This window comes from Terrapene carolina, unplaced genomic scaffold (genome assembly GCF_002925995.2).
Source record: "Terrapene carolina triunguis isolate 2854851 unplaced genomic scaffold, T_m_triunguis-2.0 Scaffold95, whole genome shotgun sequence".
Lineage (NCBI taxonomy): Eukaryota > Metazoa > Chordata > Testudines > Emydidae > Terrapene > Terrapene triunguis.
The window spans coordinates 1529691-1544382 of record NW_020664446.1 but is presented as its reverse complement, the minus strand read 5'-3'; the positions used below and the strand labels follow the sequence as shown (position 1 = coordinate 1544382).

Here is a 14692-nt window from a genome sequence, read left to right as displayed (position 1 = left end):
TTTTTTTTTTTTTTTTTTTTTTTTTTGCGCCGGTTGGGGCGGCAGAAACCCTGGAGCCGGCCCTGCGCCCCAGGCAGGGGTTTGTGGGCCAAGAGGAAGTCACCTCTTAACAGACAAAGCAAGTTTCATAATGATTCCTGCAGCACCAGGGAGCCGGAGAGCCATTGTCCGAGACTGGCTCAGCCTGCAGCAAGCCAGAGAGAACACCCGGCAGGTGAATCACCCAGCAGCAGTGTCAGGGGAGCAAGTCCCAGCTCAGCAAATGTAACTTCCGGCTTACCCGGAGGAGCTGCCCCGGAGCATGCCTGGGGAGCTGCAGCCGGCCCACCAGGAGGACGAAGCCTTGCCTGAGCAGGTTGTTCAGGAGGCAGAGACGGAGGGCCAGACTCCACTCCGTGAATGGCATTACTCTGCAGTGGAACTGAGGGCTGAGCCAGCCATGGGAGAAGAAATCCCCCGGGCAGCACAAAAGCAGGTTTAGTCCCTTGCTCAGATTTTGGGAATTTCCAGCGATCCAAGAGCATTACGTTCCCTCTCTCGCCAGCTCTCATGCCAAGCCGCCTCTCTCCTGAGCAGCTACCTTCAGCCTCCTCCCCTCTCTCCTAGCTGAGCCCCGCTACCTGGCCCTCCCACGCGCCTATCGCTCATTGCAGGCAATACATCTGTGCAGTGGTCCCTGCTGACACAGGAGCCAGAACCCATTTCTGCACTCAGACCGGCCTCTCTCTCCACAGCTCCAGCGAGGTGCTGGGGATTGCAGGGCTCAGGTGAGAAGCCATCGGAGCCGGTCACCTCTAGGTGCACCCCCCCAGGTGAGACTGACCTTGCTGCAGTCTGACAGCTGGGCAGTGCCCTAGGAGTTCTGGTGCAAGCAGCCACGCCATGACTGGCTCTTGCTGGCCCTTGCCTGCCCGGGGGTCTCTGCAGGGCGGGCCGAGGCTCAGTGGTAGGGCAGCGCGGGGAACGCGACGGGTTCTGTAGCACTATCGCCCAAGCCCAGCAGAGCCGGCTCAGCCCCCTTCATTTATCAAAGGCGCCAGTCCCAACGGAACAGCCACAACCCGATGCACAAGGCTCCCCACAGGAGATCTCCCTGCCCAGCCACCACCTGCCCTGCCGGGCACCCTGAGACAACAAAACCCAGCGCCTGCTCTGCAGGGCAGACAGGTCGGGGAGGGGAGGGGCCGTACCGCTTTGTCCGCACACTTAGGGCTGCACCAGTTTCTAGTTACATCGGCGCAAAGCCCCCTGCTGACACTAGATTCGGTTCAAGACGGGCTTATTTCAGTTTAACTTAAACCTGTTCTTAGCTAAGCTATAGCCACATCGCCCGAGACACATATACAGGGAGCTAAGAGCATCCGCGTGGCCCTTGGCACTGGCTGGACTAAATCCATTTTAAATCTCCCCTCCAGATAAACCAGTGCGAATCTGCACATAGACCAGCTCTGCTCTGGGACCCGCTCCCCTCTCAGCCCCTCTCATTGAAACCCAGAGTCTCCCGCTCGGGAGCAGTGCGGATCCGGGAGCGCCAGGGCAAGGCGGCACCCTACGGGAAATGGCTGACAGGAGCCCTGGGCAGTCTCCTGAGCCTCCCACTCAGTCAGCCACTGCCTTCCTGACTGTGCTCAGGTCACTAGCCCGTTCTGCTGCCCGGGTGGGAATCCCAGCAAAGGGAATCTCCAGTTCCCTCTGCAGCTCCAGGCTGCACAGACACTGGAGCACTGAGTGCCCCATGCGCTCAGCCCTGCAGGGACCAGTCACACCCCGTACCCACCTGGGCTTGCACTTCACACTGCAGGGCACGGGACAGGCTCGGCTGGCAGCCACGGCAGAGTAAATCCAGAGTAATTTAACAGACAGAGAGCGCAGTTTCTCTGGACTGACACCAGTGTAGAGAAGCAGAATCTGGCCCGGTGTCTCTGGATTCAGGATTACAGCACTGCAGACACGCCCCAGACCCTTCCTGGAATACCCTCCAACCCTCGGAGCTCCATGGTTACTGCTGGAACGTACCAGCTCATAACGAGGACAGCAATTGTTATGAAATACACCCAACAGCAAGGGAGTGTTTGGTTTCACACACACCTTCCTCCTTCACGTACCCCGCAGCACTTCACTCGGCGAAGGATTAGACACAGGACAAGCAACAGCTCTCTGCTCAGCTCGCCTGAGCTCACGCCCGGCTTGGGATACAAAAGCCAGCACAGAGACAGTGGTGTTAGCAGCAGGAAGCGCTGTTTGGACCATCAAAGAGCAGCCGGGATAGCTGAACAATCAGGATCCAGGCACAGTCACAGTTCCAAAAAACAACATTTCAGAGAGTCCCGGCAACTGCCATGTTCCCCACCAGGAAAGGGCTAAAACACACTCATAACGGAAACGGTTGGAACAAACAACAAAATAAGAACAGGGAGGCCAGAGCAGAAACAGGCCAAGGGCTAAGAGCGGCCACGCCACACAAAGCAAGGTCGGAAAGGATTTCAAGCTGTCCCTGCCGCCCATTTGCATCCCTCCTGCACCGCCCTTTGTCCGGACACTTGCACGTTAGACCAGGAGCTGTTCAAGGCAGGGATGGTCCCTTCTCAGCTGTCTGCCCAGCTCCGTGCACACCAGCATGGACTACAAATAATCACACCGTGAAAAGAGACCGAGAGGGGGCCGTGACAGCTCTCGCCATCCCAGACCCCGCGGGGGCCACCCCACATCTGTATCCCGCTGACGGGATTTTATTTCAGAGCCTGGTATTAAAACCCAGCACAGGTTAAAATGAAAATGTTCACGGTTTAAACTCGTTACCTTAATTGTTTTTTTCTTTTTCTGTAATAGGAGCCTTTGAGGCAGGACGGCCCTTCCTCATGCTCCACCACCGCAGAGCTGAGACCAAGGGAAATGCCAATCCATAATTAATTGGAAGGGTGCATTATCAGCTGCCATTACATATGCCAATTTTGGGCACTGTTCCACCGTTTCACACACTCCAAGCTGGCAGCCCCAGGCTGGTTTTAACCCTTTACAATACATTTGTGAACGGACTCTTGGGACCAGCTCTCTGGCGGGCAAAGGAGCTTATTCCAAACCTGCTGGCTGTGCCAACAAAGCCAGCACTGCAGAGCTGCCGATCCGTCTGTCTAGGTGCTTTCCTGGCCCTCAGCCCCCTAGTGTGACAGCTCCTCACACTCATTCATGGGCTCTATCCTCGCACACCCCGGTGAGGCAGGAACTATTATCACGGCTTTACAGCTGAGAACTGAGACATAGGCTAGAGGAAGTGACTCGCCTGAGGTCTCACAGGGAGCCTGGGCCCCAGCCCAGTGCCCCGTCCACTAGCCCACTCTTCCCACTCACACAAAGCCCAAACCGGTCAACCTGCTGAAGGAGATCACTGGGTCAGCAGCACCAAAGGAAACTGCTCTAAGCTACGGGGTGCACCTAGAAATAGTCTAGGTCCATACTGTGACTCATCCGCCCTCAAACCCCCGCCTCTAGAGACAGCCAACTTACATTCCAGCCAGGCTGTTGCCCAGAATCCTATTAGCATCTGGTGTTTACATTTGCCGTGGAAGTTGGATGGAGACAAGGGGATGATTATTATTTAGAATTTGTAATTGCTTCGTTAAAAGACTTTCCCCCCACAAGAATGGTACCGAGAACCCAGCCACCCACAACGGCCAAACCGCCCCGACAACCACAGCCCGGGGACAAACCAACCCACCACAAGCAAATTCACAACAGTTTAAAAGCACAAACTCTTCCTCAAGCAGAGTTTTGACCCTCAAAAATGAGACGTGGCAGACGCTCCGTGGAGCCCCGTAGGGCTATTGACTTTACACAGGAGGTGCCCAGATACCACAGTGCTGGACAGCAGGCTGGACAGACAGTTCGAAGATTTGTAAAAAGAGAGACGCAAGGCACGTATACAAGCTCCCTTGTAATGTACGGCCATACTCCTCTCCCTCCTCCTAGCCGCTAGAACTCCGGCTCCTGACTCCCGTCTAACCTTCTGCTCATCTTGGCTGCAATACAGATCAAATCGGGGAAAAACACTAACTAGGCCTCATCGAAGCTCCAGTTCTCCAGCGTTCCCCACAGCCCCGGCCTGGCTTGATTCTATTAGCAGCATTACGGGGACTCGCTGTCCACCTGGGCACTTACACAGCGCTCAGGGCCGGGTGTCTGAGCAGCGCTGCCTCTGTTTTGTTGCACCAAGTCTGTATCAGCCCCTGTGGCATGGGGGTTATTCCAGTCAGAGCAGGGGTAAGAATCAGCGTGCCCTCAGGCTGGGGAGACGGGGGGTTGAGCTCTGCACGGGGTGGGGACCAGCATGGACTGACCCCCGGGACATCCGCAGGCCTGAAACTCGCCTGGGAAGAGAATCCGGCTGGGGGATCAAACCCTCCGCCAACTGCTCATGGCGTTTCCGAGGTAAAGGAGCTAATGGGAGCTCAGTCGCTGACCAATGGCAAAGCGCCAGATCAAGTCATCTGGTGCCATAGTAACGGCTGCCTCAGAAACGGGCCCTTTTCAGGGTGCTTGGCACAGGCCACCCCGTCTCTTGTCCTTTTCTCTCACACACAAAGCGGAGGAAACAATCTTCCAGCCACTTCCCCTCGCCCCCTCCCCCCAGCCTCCGCACCTGGAGGGGAGCAGGGCCCGGCCTGTGCTGAGAAATGGCCTGACGCATTTTCTCCCCGTCCCCGGGGGAGCCCCTAACAACAGGGGCCAGCGCTGGGCTCTGAGCGAGGCAGGCTGCTCCTTCGCAGGCGCCTCTGGAGATGCCCCTTGTCAGGACCCGCTGCCCAGCGTGCCCCCTCCAACGCAGGCCAGAGCAGCCATGGGACCCGCTGGGCACCGAGTGGCAGGAATCCACCTGCCAAGGGCCCGTTCAGACACTTCGGGGAACGCTCTCCAGGGCGCGGTGCCAGGGGAGACCCAGCTCCCCCCGCCGCCAGCATCCCACCACCAACACGGGAGCCATACAAATAACACACAGCCCCGTGGCGGGTCTGCCCCGGCACCTCTCCTGCGCCAGGCGCAGCGCCCCCAGAGCCCCAGCCCCTTCAGTGGCTCCCGCCTGTGTCCCGTCCCGTCTCCCCCCACCCCACACACTTCGATCAGACAAGGGCCTTTTTCCTTCTCCTGAAAGGCTGTGCAGTCCCTGCCTCAGATCCAGATGCATCCCGACGCGCTAATTAGTGACTGAAGGTTAGCGCTGCCTTTGCATTCATTATTGCTTTATTAGCAGCTGCCTCCTTGCTTTCACCTTCCCTCCACCATCTCCCGCCTCCCCTTGGGCCAGGCACACTTCACAAGCCCACACAGCAAGAGCCTGCCGGTCTGGGGATGGAAAGGGTGAAGAGATAATTAAGGAGACACCAAACAAGGGCACTCAGTTCTCTCGGGGCCAGCACGCCCTCCCAGGCTGCAGGTCTCCCACACGGAGAGAACAGCTGTGCGGCTGCGTCCCCCAGTCCGTCAGCACCCCTGGAACGAGGCTGAATGTGCAGGCAGAGCGGTTAGATAGTGGCCCAGCCCAGCATCCAGAAAGCACTTGGCATCTCTCGCTTCCCCTCTCTGTGCACACACAGAACAGAAGTGGAAAAAGGAACCACGGCAGATGTAGGTCACACCCCGGCCACCCAGCGTCCACCCAAAAGGGGCCCTGAGAACATCCCCCCCAAGAGAGGTTCCAGCTCTGTCCTGCCCCAGCTCTTGGCAAGCGCTGAATGCACAGACTGCTGTCTCCATAGAGCACATGCTGCCTTCTCAGCCGGTCCCTGCCCAGCAAGAACCAAGGGGCAAAGGCACTCCGGAAAGATTCACACAACGACACGTGCTAGAAATTCCATTCTTAATCCTCAGAGCTCAGGCCCAGCCTGCGCGGGCTCCCGACGACACCAGCCACTCACAAGTCGTGCAACCCAGAGACACGCTGCACCAACAAACCACCATCCTGGGAAACAAGGCGCACAATGGAGACTTCGGACTCCGAGACAAGCGTGCCGCTGAGCCGGAGAAAGCGCTCCCAGCACTGCCAGCCCACAGCATCCAGCAGTAGCGTTTCCTCCAGCTCGCTCCCCAGGCAAAAGGGCTCCACCCTACACACCAGGATATACACACGCAAGGAAATGCTCTCCAGGCACAACAGAGCTCCCGGCACTACCGGGGAAAGTTCCCTACCAAACTGCTCCATGACAGCCAGGAGAAACCCATGTCTGACCCCTGGCTTTGCACCCCAATACCTCAGCCCTCTCCTCCCACGCTTCTCTAAGGCCCAAAGAAACACCGGTTTCCAACACAGCTGCCTTGCTAGCCAGCCAGAACATGCCACGCCTGGAAACCACTCCTAGAATGCCAGCTGGAGTTCAGCATGGCGGCACAAATTGAAAACCAGCAGCCCGACCTTCGGGAGCAAGTCTAGCTCGGATGCAATCAACACAGCAGCTCAGATATTCCATCCGCGCAGCCTGACGCTTCACACAGCACACGCAGCTCTACCAGAATCAGCAAGGTGTTTCACACAAAGATAGGCTTTGCTGCTGGCCTCCACTCCCTGCTTAGGGCTCGCCATGATGGTTCATCTCTCACAGACAGCAGGGTAAATCCGAAGTAGCTCTGAACACGTCGATGGGGTTACACCAGTATAAGTGAGTTTAGAATCAGGCCCACAAGGGGATCCAAAGGAAAGACATAGGAAACGTATGGGAGAAACCGGAGCTCACAGCCTCGCTTCATGTGTAAAAGTGTCACATTTCAAGGTCTCTGGGACTCCAGCTGGACAGGGCCCTGAGGCATTTGTGTTCCTTTAAATTTCACATTAGCACAGACAAACCTGCATGTCACAATACTAACATTGCTCAGCCAGCCTGGATATTAAGCAGTTTGTTAGGCACTGCTCTTTTCTTTAATAACATTTAACAGCCTTTAAAGATGCTGATCCTTCAGCTCTTCCACGGCTGATTTCTTTTCATACTGCAGACGTCGGGTAATGAATTTACGTCACTCCAATTAAACATGTTTTCTCGCATCCCAGTTAGTTCCCCTTCGGATAAAACCCCAGTTAACTCCAGTGCAGCAGCCGAGAACTCTGGATCTAACTCCTAGAACTCTGCTGCATTCCCACTGGGAGAGGTCGCCGCACCGACACGCCCGGCTCTGTGTGGTGAGCCAGGGCCCCCTCGCTGTCTGAGCCGTCCAAAGGCAGAGGATGGAACCTCGAGCGATAAGAAAGGTACTCACAGTCGCGACAGGGCCTGGTTGTTCTGGAACAGAAGCTCCGGCAGTGTGTGCAGCTGGTTCCGATTCAGCCGTCTGGGGAAAGGGAGAGAAAGGGTTACAGGGAGTCACCTGTTCAAGGAGGAAGGCAATGATCCCAGCCCAACAAGGAGCCGCAGTGCCCGGCTCCGAACCCCTGGGACTGGATGCAGGGATGGCTCCAGTGAGGAATGCTGGGGGGGGCCCATACAGGGTCTCTCATAGACGTTAGCCTTCCCCTTACAGAGTAACTACAGCGTTACTGGGCCAAAATCAGGGCGTTCCTCACATTCTCTCCACTGAGAACCACCCGTCTCCTTAACCGTTAGTCTTCTTAGTCCATAGCTAGCTGAGGGGTGTGTGGGACATCCTGCCCAGGAGTCTCTAGGCACTAAGAGATTTTTGACAATGGGCCCCGGAAGTTGGACTCCTAAGTCCACCTTTAGGTACCTAAGTATGTGGCCTGATTTTCAGCAGCTCGCACTGAAATCGTCGTCAGCACAGCCAGGCCTGAGCTTTGGTGCAGCGCAGCCCAAGGCAAGGCAAGGCGGTCTCCTGCCAGCTCTAGCAGACTCCAGCAAAGGGCAGTTAAATTCGGCCTGTCGCTCAGCCTCTGCTCGGCTCCTTCTTCACCAAAGCCCCAGACCCCCACGCTCTGTACTTCCTACCCACCAGCGCTCACCCCTACCCTTTGCTGTGGCTTTCCTCTGAGTCGACAGCACGAAGCCTTACGCCCTGCTGCGGGAGTTACCCCCCCCCCCCTTTGCTGAGACGTCCTGGCAGCGCTCAACGGCTGAGCGGGGGCCTTGTCTATGCACAGAAGTCGCCCTGGTTTAACGGAACTGGTTTAGAAACTAACTTTGTTTCCTTGCCTGGACGTTGGTTTCAGTGTGAGAGCAGCGGCCACACAGGAGCATTGCAGTGATGTGTCTAAAGCAGACCATGGTGATCGGTCCATTGGTTCTCAACCCACGGCCCAATCAGCACAGAGCTGCAGCCCATGTGACATCCGCAGGGCCATACAGGCAGGATATCTATTGTGTGGATGCGGCCCATGTAACACAGAACGCTGCACAGGCGGTTCGCAATGGCCAACAGGTTGAGAACCACTGACCTAGTCTGACCCCTGGATAGCACCAACAATAGAACATACACACTAACTCCTAACACAGGTGCTGGGTCTAGAGGTACGGGGGGCTGCCGCACCCCCTGGCTGGAAGTGGTTTCCACTCTATCCAGGGGTTATAGTCTGGTTCAATGGCTCTCAGCCCCCCACTGTACACCCTGCTCCAGCCCCCTGACTCCTGACCAAAAGCATATTGTTCAGAAAAACATCCCAGCTTGATTTTAAAATGGCCAGTGATGGAGAATCCACCACAGCTCTTGGTAAACTGCTCCGATGGTTAATTACTCTCCCTGTGCGACTACATGTGCAGCCCAGGCTCAGAGCTGGGGCGGTGCTCAGGAGCGGGGGCCACTTACAGAGGATTGCACAGACAATATCAGCTGCAGCTTTGCCTGGTAACCCGCTGCCCCATCGGCTTGGACGAGGCAGGTTTTCAGTTTGCAGAGTCTCTTTATTTAGCAACAACTGAACTAGAACGGGTATTGCCCTCGTTCGCAGTACTTTACATACACAATATTAGTATTGGTTGTATCTGATTTCCTCCACCATTAAATGCAGCCACCTCTGGGGCAAGCCAAGCAGCTGTTTAAAAAGCACACAGCAACACTGCAGTTTAGGACAGAAAGTGAAGGAGACCACTCCACTGTGACACTGGGTTCGGCCCTCAGTTAGGTCTACACCGCGAAACAAGATCCGCGGCTGCAAGTCTCAGAGCCCAGATCAGCTGACTTAGGCTCACACTACGGGGCTAAAAATAGCAATGCAGATGTTCTCACTCGGGCTGGGGCCAGGGCTCTGGAACCTGAAAGCGGGAGGTCTCAGAGCCCGAGGTTCAGCCCAAGCAGGAAGGTCCACACTGTTATTTTTAGCCCTGTAGTGAGTCGACCCAGGCTCTGAGGCTGAGCCATGCTGCCGCGGGGTTTTCTTTCTGTGCAGGCGGACGCCAAGAGGGGACAGGGCCCCCACTGAGCCGCAGGCCCCACTCTGCAGCCCGGCGCCCTGCGGGAACATGAGTCAGTTCTGATTCGAGATGAACGTCCGCTCCTGAGTCATCAGCACGCGTGTGTGCGCCTTGGAGGCAGCCCAGTCCAGCCCCGAGCAGGCCTGACTCTGCTTCCCGGAAGAGAGCGGCTGGGTCACAGCCCAAGGCGGTGTGTGCGGTGTCTGCTGACCTACCTGCTGGTGCAGGCTTTGCAGTGCCCTGAAGGAGCTGCTAGGCGAGGTCCCAGCTGCGCTCGGGGCTGATTGGCACGCAGACGCGTTAAGCACATCGCTGAGGAGTTATTTGGATCCCCGAGGGAAAAGGAGCAGATTGGGACGCGTCTGAGTGCAAACGGCGGGCAGCTCCGCGGCTGGGGTATAAAACGGTTTGTCCTCCAGCCATCTGTCTGTGTTAGCGAGAGAGCAGGGCCCGTCCCCCAGCACCGCGCCCCGCCGAGACACTGCCATGCCCTGCTCTCAAACGGGGTCTGACTTCAACCACTCCCACAGGAGTCCTGCCCCACAGATGATCCTGCTGGCACCTGAACTGTACTGGAGAGCAGGGATGGACAAGGGTCTGCTCCAGACCCCCCCCCCATTCTCTTTAGCCCCTCCCATCCCCACAAGGGTCTTTGCTCAGGCTGCTCAGAGGAGTCAGGTGCTCTCTCTTCTCCAGGGCATGAGTGCAGTGCCAGGCCCTGCCAGCACAGGGAGAGCAGTGGGCTGCACCCAAATCCCCCGCACGCGATAGCACAGCCACTGGCCCCCCCAGCAGCTCGCGGGACCACCGGCCCTTCTGCTGTCTGCAGCAATAGCGGCCATTCCCCTCTCCCCCTCCCTGTCCCGCAGCGCCCAGGCACTCACAGCCGCTCCAGCTCCTTCATGTCGTCAAACGCTCCCCGCTCCACCGTGTTGATCTGGTTTTCCATCAGCTGCCTGGAAAAGGGAGGCAGAGAGAACAGGTCAGAGCCGAGACGCACGGGGGCAGCGCGCTCACTCACCGGGAATCCACGGGAAGCCCCCGCACCACAGCCTGGGGATCTGCCCGGGGACTGGCTGGGCAGGGCATGCTCATTCCAGGGGTGCAATGGCCCATGTCGTCACACATGTCACGGGGGGCCGAGGCCCTGCCATGCTCCCTTGGAGCAGGGGCCACCATCATAGGGACCCCGGCCACCTCCCGTCAGCGTCACTGGGAGCTAGCCAGGGAAAGGGCTGCTTTGTTCAGACACCTACCGGCGTCCCAGCTAGGCCACTCGCGGTCACCCTCCAGCACCCGCCATGGTGCCGGGCTCCCAGGTCACTGAGCCGGGAGCCCCCTAGCCCACGGGTGTCACACGGCTCCTCCTCGGCACCGCGTTGATGTTCAGCGCCGTCGGAGCAGCTCCCGGCTAAGAGCTCGGGCCTGGCTCCCAGCAGCATCCATTTCCATCACCCGGTTTCCACGCCCATGGAGGGCACGCAGGCCTTGCCAGCAGTGAGCCAGCCGGAGGGCGAGGGCCCAAGTCCCTCTGGGATACTGGGGTCACCAGGCAGCAGACCCAACCCCCTCCCCGGGGCGTGGCCCGGTCAGCCACGTGGAGCAGGACCCTCAGGCACACGCTCACTGTTCCTTTCATCCCAGCCCACTTTACCGTCAGAGGAGTCGCCCGCCTCCCAGCCCAAGTCACCAAGGAGGGCAATGACCTCTGACCCCCCCCCCCCTTTAAACCATGTTTCCGACAGCAGGGGCCCTATGGTGAGCCCGGGTTCCCCTACCCTGCTTGCCCCAGTTCTCTCTCAGCCTGGGATTTAGCAGCACCAGCCTCCCAAGGCAGAGTCCCATCTGGGTCAGCCCCGGCCCGGGCAGGCCTCTCCCCTGCAGGCAGTCCCCCCACCCCCGTCACAGACACTGCTAGCGCTCGGGGCAGGGGACTCACAGGACACGCAGCTGCTTCAACCCCGAGAAGTCGTTCCTGTTGATCCGGGTGATGTTGTTCCCGTTCAGCTCCCTGAGGAGAGAAGAAGGGACGGTCAGCGAACGGGGGCGGATGTAAGGCAGGGTCGGAGCCCTGGGCTCCCGAAGCCAGCGCACGGGGAGGGCTGAGCTGCCCCAGAGGCAGGCAGGTGCCAGACGACAGCTAGACTGAACCGGGCTTCTCCATGGACCTGGAAACTGGCAGCACTCCTGGCTCTGACACCGGCTGGCACCAGCTGCTGGCCAGGAAGGGGCGAGGACCCTGCAAATGGCCAGTTGTTAATGGTCAGCTCATGCCCCAAAGCAGGGGGGTTTACAGCCCTTCTCAACACCCCGGCTGTTAGTCTGGCTTTGGATGTTCCCACTGTGACGGGTTGGACCCCTGGGGAAGCCGCCTGATGTGCTGAGATATCCCTGAGTCTACCTGTTCTGCCAGCCTGGGCCCCCTTAACCTGTCTGGCTGAGCCAGGCTCTAAAAACCTCCTCTAACCCACACACAGGCTGGGCCACCCCCAGCCACAGATCAGCTCTGGGCACACTCAGCTTCAGGGACTTGCTCCAGCACTCAGATGTCCAGCTCCCTTGGAGTGCAGACCCAAAGAGATACTATGATATTCACCCCCTCCCTCAAGGTGGAGAGAGGTGTGCACACTTCTTGCCCCTCCCCCCAGTTAGAAATTACAGAAACTGGGTTTAATAATAAATAAAACTAATTTTATTTAATATAAAAGGCAGATTTTAAGTGATAAAAGGGGTAACAAACAGAACAAAGCCGATTACTAAGCAAATGAAATCAAACACGCAAACTAAGCTAGTTTCACTAAAGAAATCAGTTACAAATAGTATTTCTCACCCTAGACCAGGGGTTCTCAAACTGGGGGTTGGGACCCCTCAGGGGGCTGTGAGGTTATTACATGGGGGGTCATGAGCTGTCAGCCCACACCCCACACCCCGCTTTGCCTCCAGCATTTATAATGGTGTTAAGTATATTAAAAAGTGTTTTTAATTTATGGAGGGGTCACACTCAGAGGCTTGCTATGTGAAAGGGGTCACCAGGACAGAAGTCTGAGAACCCCTGCCCTAGATATTGTTGCGGGCAGGTTGCAAAGTTTCTGTGGTTCAGAGTTCCAGTTCTATTCCTTTTCAGACTAGACCCCTGTCTCAGGCTGGACTCTCCCTTGCCTTCAGTTTTTCTTCTTGGGCAGACAGGCCATGGAGAGGAGGAGCATTCAGTAAATCAGAACCTTTCCAAGGATATCTCACATGAGCCACCTGGCATAAGAGTATATCTCAGTTACGTCATATTCATATCATCAGCATATGTCCACAAGGAATGTGGAATGTCACGTCACACCCATTATCCAGGCCAATGGCCAGCGCTTGGCTCTTGGCCTCAATGAGATCTTGTAGCAGCAAGTTCCACAGGCTCCTTGTGGGCCGTGTGCAAAAGCATTGCCATGTATTAGTTTTTAATCTGTCCCCCTTCAATGGCATTGAATGCAGGGTGGGCAGGAGCAGGGCAGCTCCCTGCACACCCCCCCCACACACACACACGCTGCTCTCTGGGTGGGAGGGATAACGTCGCTGCCACCAAAGCAATGAACGGCTCAGGAACAGCGACAGCTGCCCGCTGTATGTGCACAAAGCCCTGGAACGCCGTCCCCTAGCGCCGATGCAGCAAAGATCCAGCGTCTGCAGAGACCCAAACGCACGGAGCCACGGAGGTTTCTGAACTCCTATAAATTAGCAGGGAGGCCCCCCAACGTGCTTATCTGCAGCTGAGAGCCAGGTTTACACCACGGCACAAAACCCGAGTCACGTCGCACCTTGCTCTCAGCCTCACCCAGCTCTCCTGGAACAAGCCTCCGTAGGGAGAGCCGCCTGGAGCCCTGGAACGTCTACGCTGGAGGCTGGCAGCCAGTCAATGGAAGCCTTTCCCTTCCCCGCCACACACTGTGGTCTTTTGGAGCCCTGCGCTCCCCCCCCCCCAACCCCCACAGACCCAGCCCACTGCCCTAGGTTTGTTTTCAGTGGTATCAAAGCAGCTCCCAGAAACGTCGGTTTGGAAAATAAACCGCGTTTAAAGTTTCCCACGCAGGAGACACTAACACAAACCCCATTGTTTCTTCCGGAGTCAGGTTTCACCCACAAAAGCCGTGGGGCTCAGAGCCAGCCAGAACTCCCAGGGGAGCTGCAAGCCTGAAGTCCGGAGGCTGCGCTGATTCATTCCCAGGTGTCAGGAGGGTGTGGGAATGAGGGGCAGCGACAGACAAACACCCACCCAGCCTGGCTCTGGCTGAGACACACACAGCGCAGAGAAGGGGGGTGTCCGTTCTCAGCACCGCCCGGAGAACCAGGGGGCTACACAGACAAAATCATCTTTGCTAGGCCCAAAATCGGACCCCCAGTGAGCTGCTACAGTCTGGCGGGAAAGGCCTTCTGCATGCAAATTATTTGTCATTAGCCACTGCATCAATTAATACGGCCACCATTTTGGTGTGACTGACACACACACACACACACACACACCCCCGGAGAAGGAAGCGCCAGACAGGTCCTGCCGAGCTAGAACTGTGGGTAGAGGGAAGCGACCCTACCCTAAGAGCCCAGTCCCACTGGCAGGAGCGGTAGGTACGCACCTAAGCCAGGACCGGGCCCTTTGTCTCGGGAGCCCTTTAAACACCCCACTGGGGATTGGGGGGCAGGGAAGGCTGGCTGGCTCCTGCTGCAGAGATGGCCGCTGTGTGTCTGCCCGCGGAGAAGCCCGCACCCAATGCCAGGCAAACCTCCCACGCTCCCTGAGGGTCAGTGTCTCCCCGGCAGTGAGGGCACTCCTGGGTAACACTACACGAACTCCAGCTCCCCTGGCTACTCCCACCTCCCTGCCAGGCCAGGTGGCATCTAATGAGTCACACCTGCCCCCCTGCAATCACTGCAGCTCCGGCTAGCAAGCAGGGCACAGCCCGCCCCAGTTACAGGTCCCCCCTCGTGCATTATAACCAGCCTGGGGGCTACATCATCCCCGGCCCGCTACTCCCGACCCTTGCATGGCCCCATCCCCCAGGTTACCAAAGGGGGTCAAGGTGCATCGTCTCCCAGCTATTCCTGGCCTTTGGGGCCTCACCCAGAGCAAAGGAGCAAGCCGGGGCCCCAGGCTCCGATCTCCCTGCCTCTCCCTGGGGGGCAGCACCCTGCAACACCTGCACTCAATGGCTCTGCCCACCTGGTTGGTAGAACAGCTGCAGGGCGCCCCAAACCGGCCACATCAAGCATATGGGGACGCACAGAACTTGGCTGCGCAGGGGGCCAATGGACCCGGGAATTCCTGATCGGCAAGCGCCCAGGTGTACTGGGGTGATGGAGCCATGGCGGGG

The 14692-nt window shown here is 57.7% G+C and overlaps 1 protein-coding gene across 1 annotated transcript in view; it reads right to left on the bottom strand.

Moving 5' to 3' along the window:
* The window catches only part of SLIT1 (slit guidance ligand 1), a 126726-nt gene that overhangs the window by 91215 nt on the left and 20819 nt on the right, over positions 1-14692 (bottom strand). Inside the window, exons 2-4 of the mRNA XM_029911358.1 lie at positions 11281-11352; positions 10226-10297; positions 7240-7311 (exon numbers count right to left, since the gene is read on the bottom strand). Coding sequence (XP_029767218.1) covers positions 7240-7311; positions 10226-10297; positions 11281-11352 — 216 coding nt within the window. The remainder of the gene's footprint in view (positions 1-7239; positions 7312-10225; positions 10298-11280; positions 11353-14692) is intronic.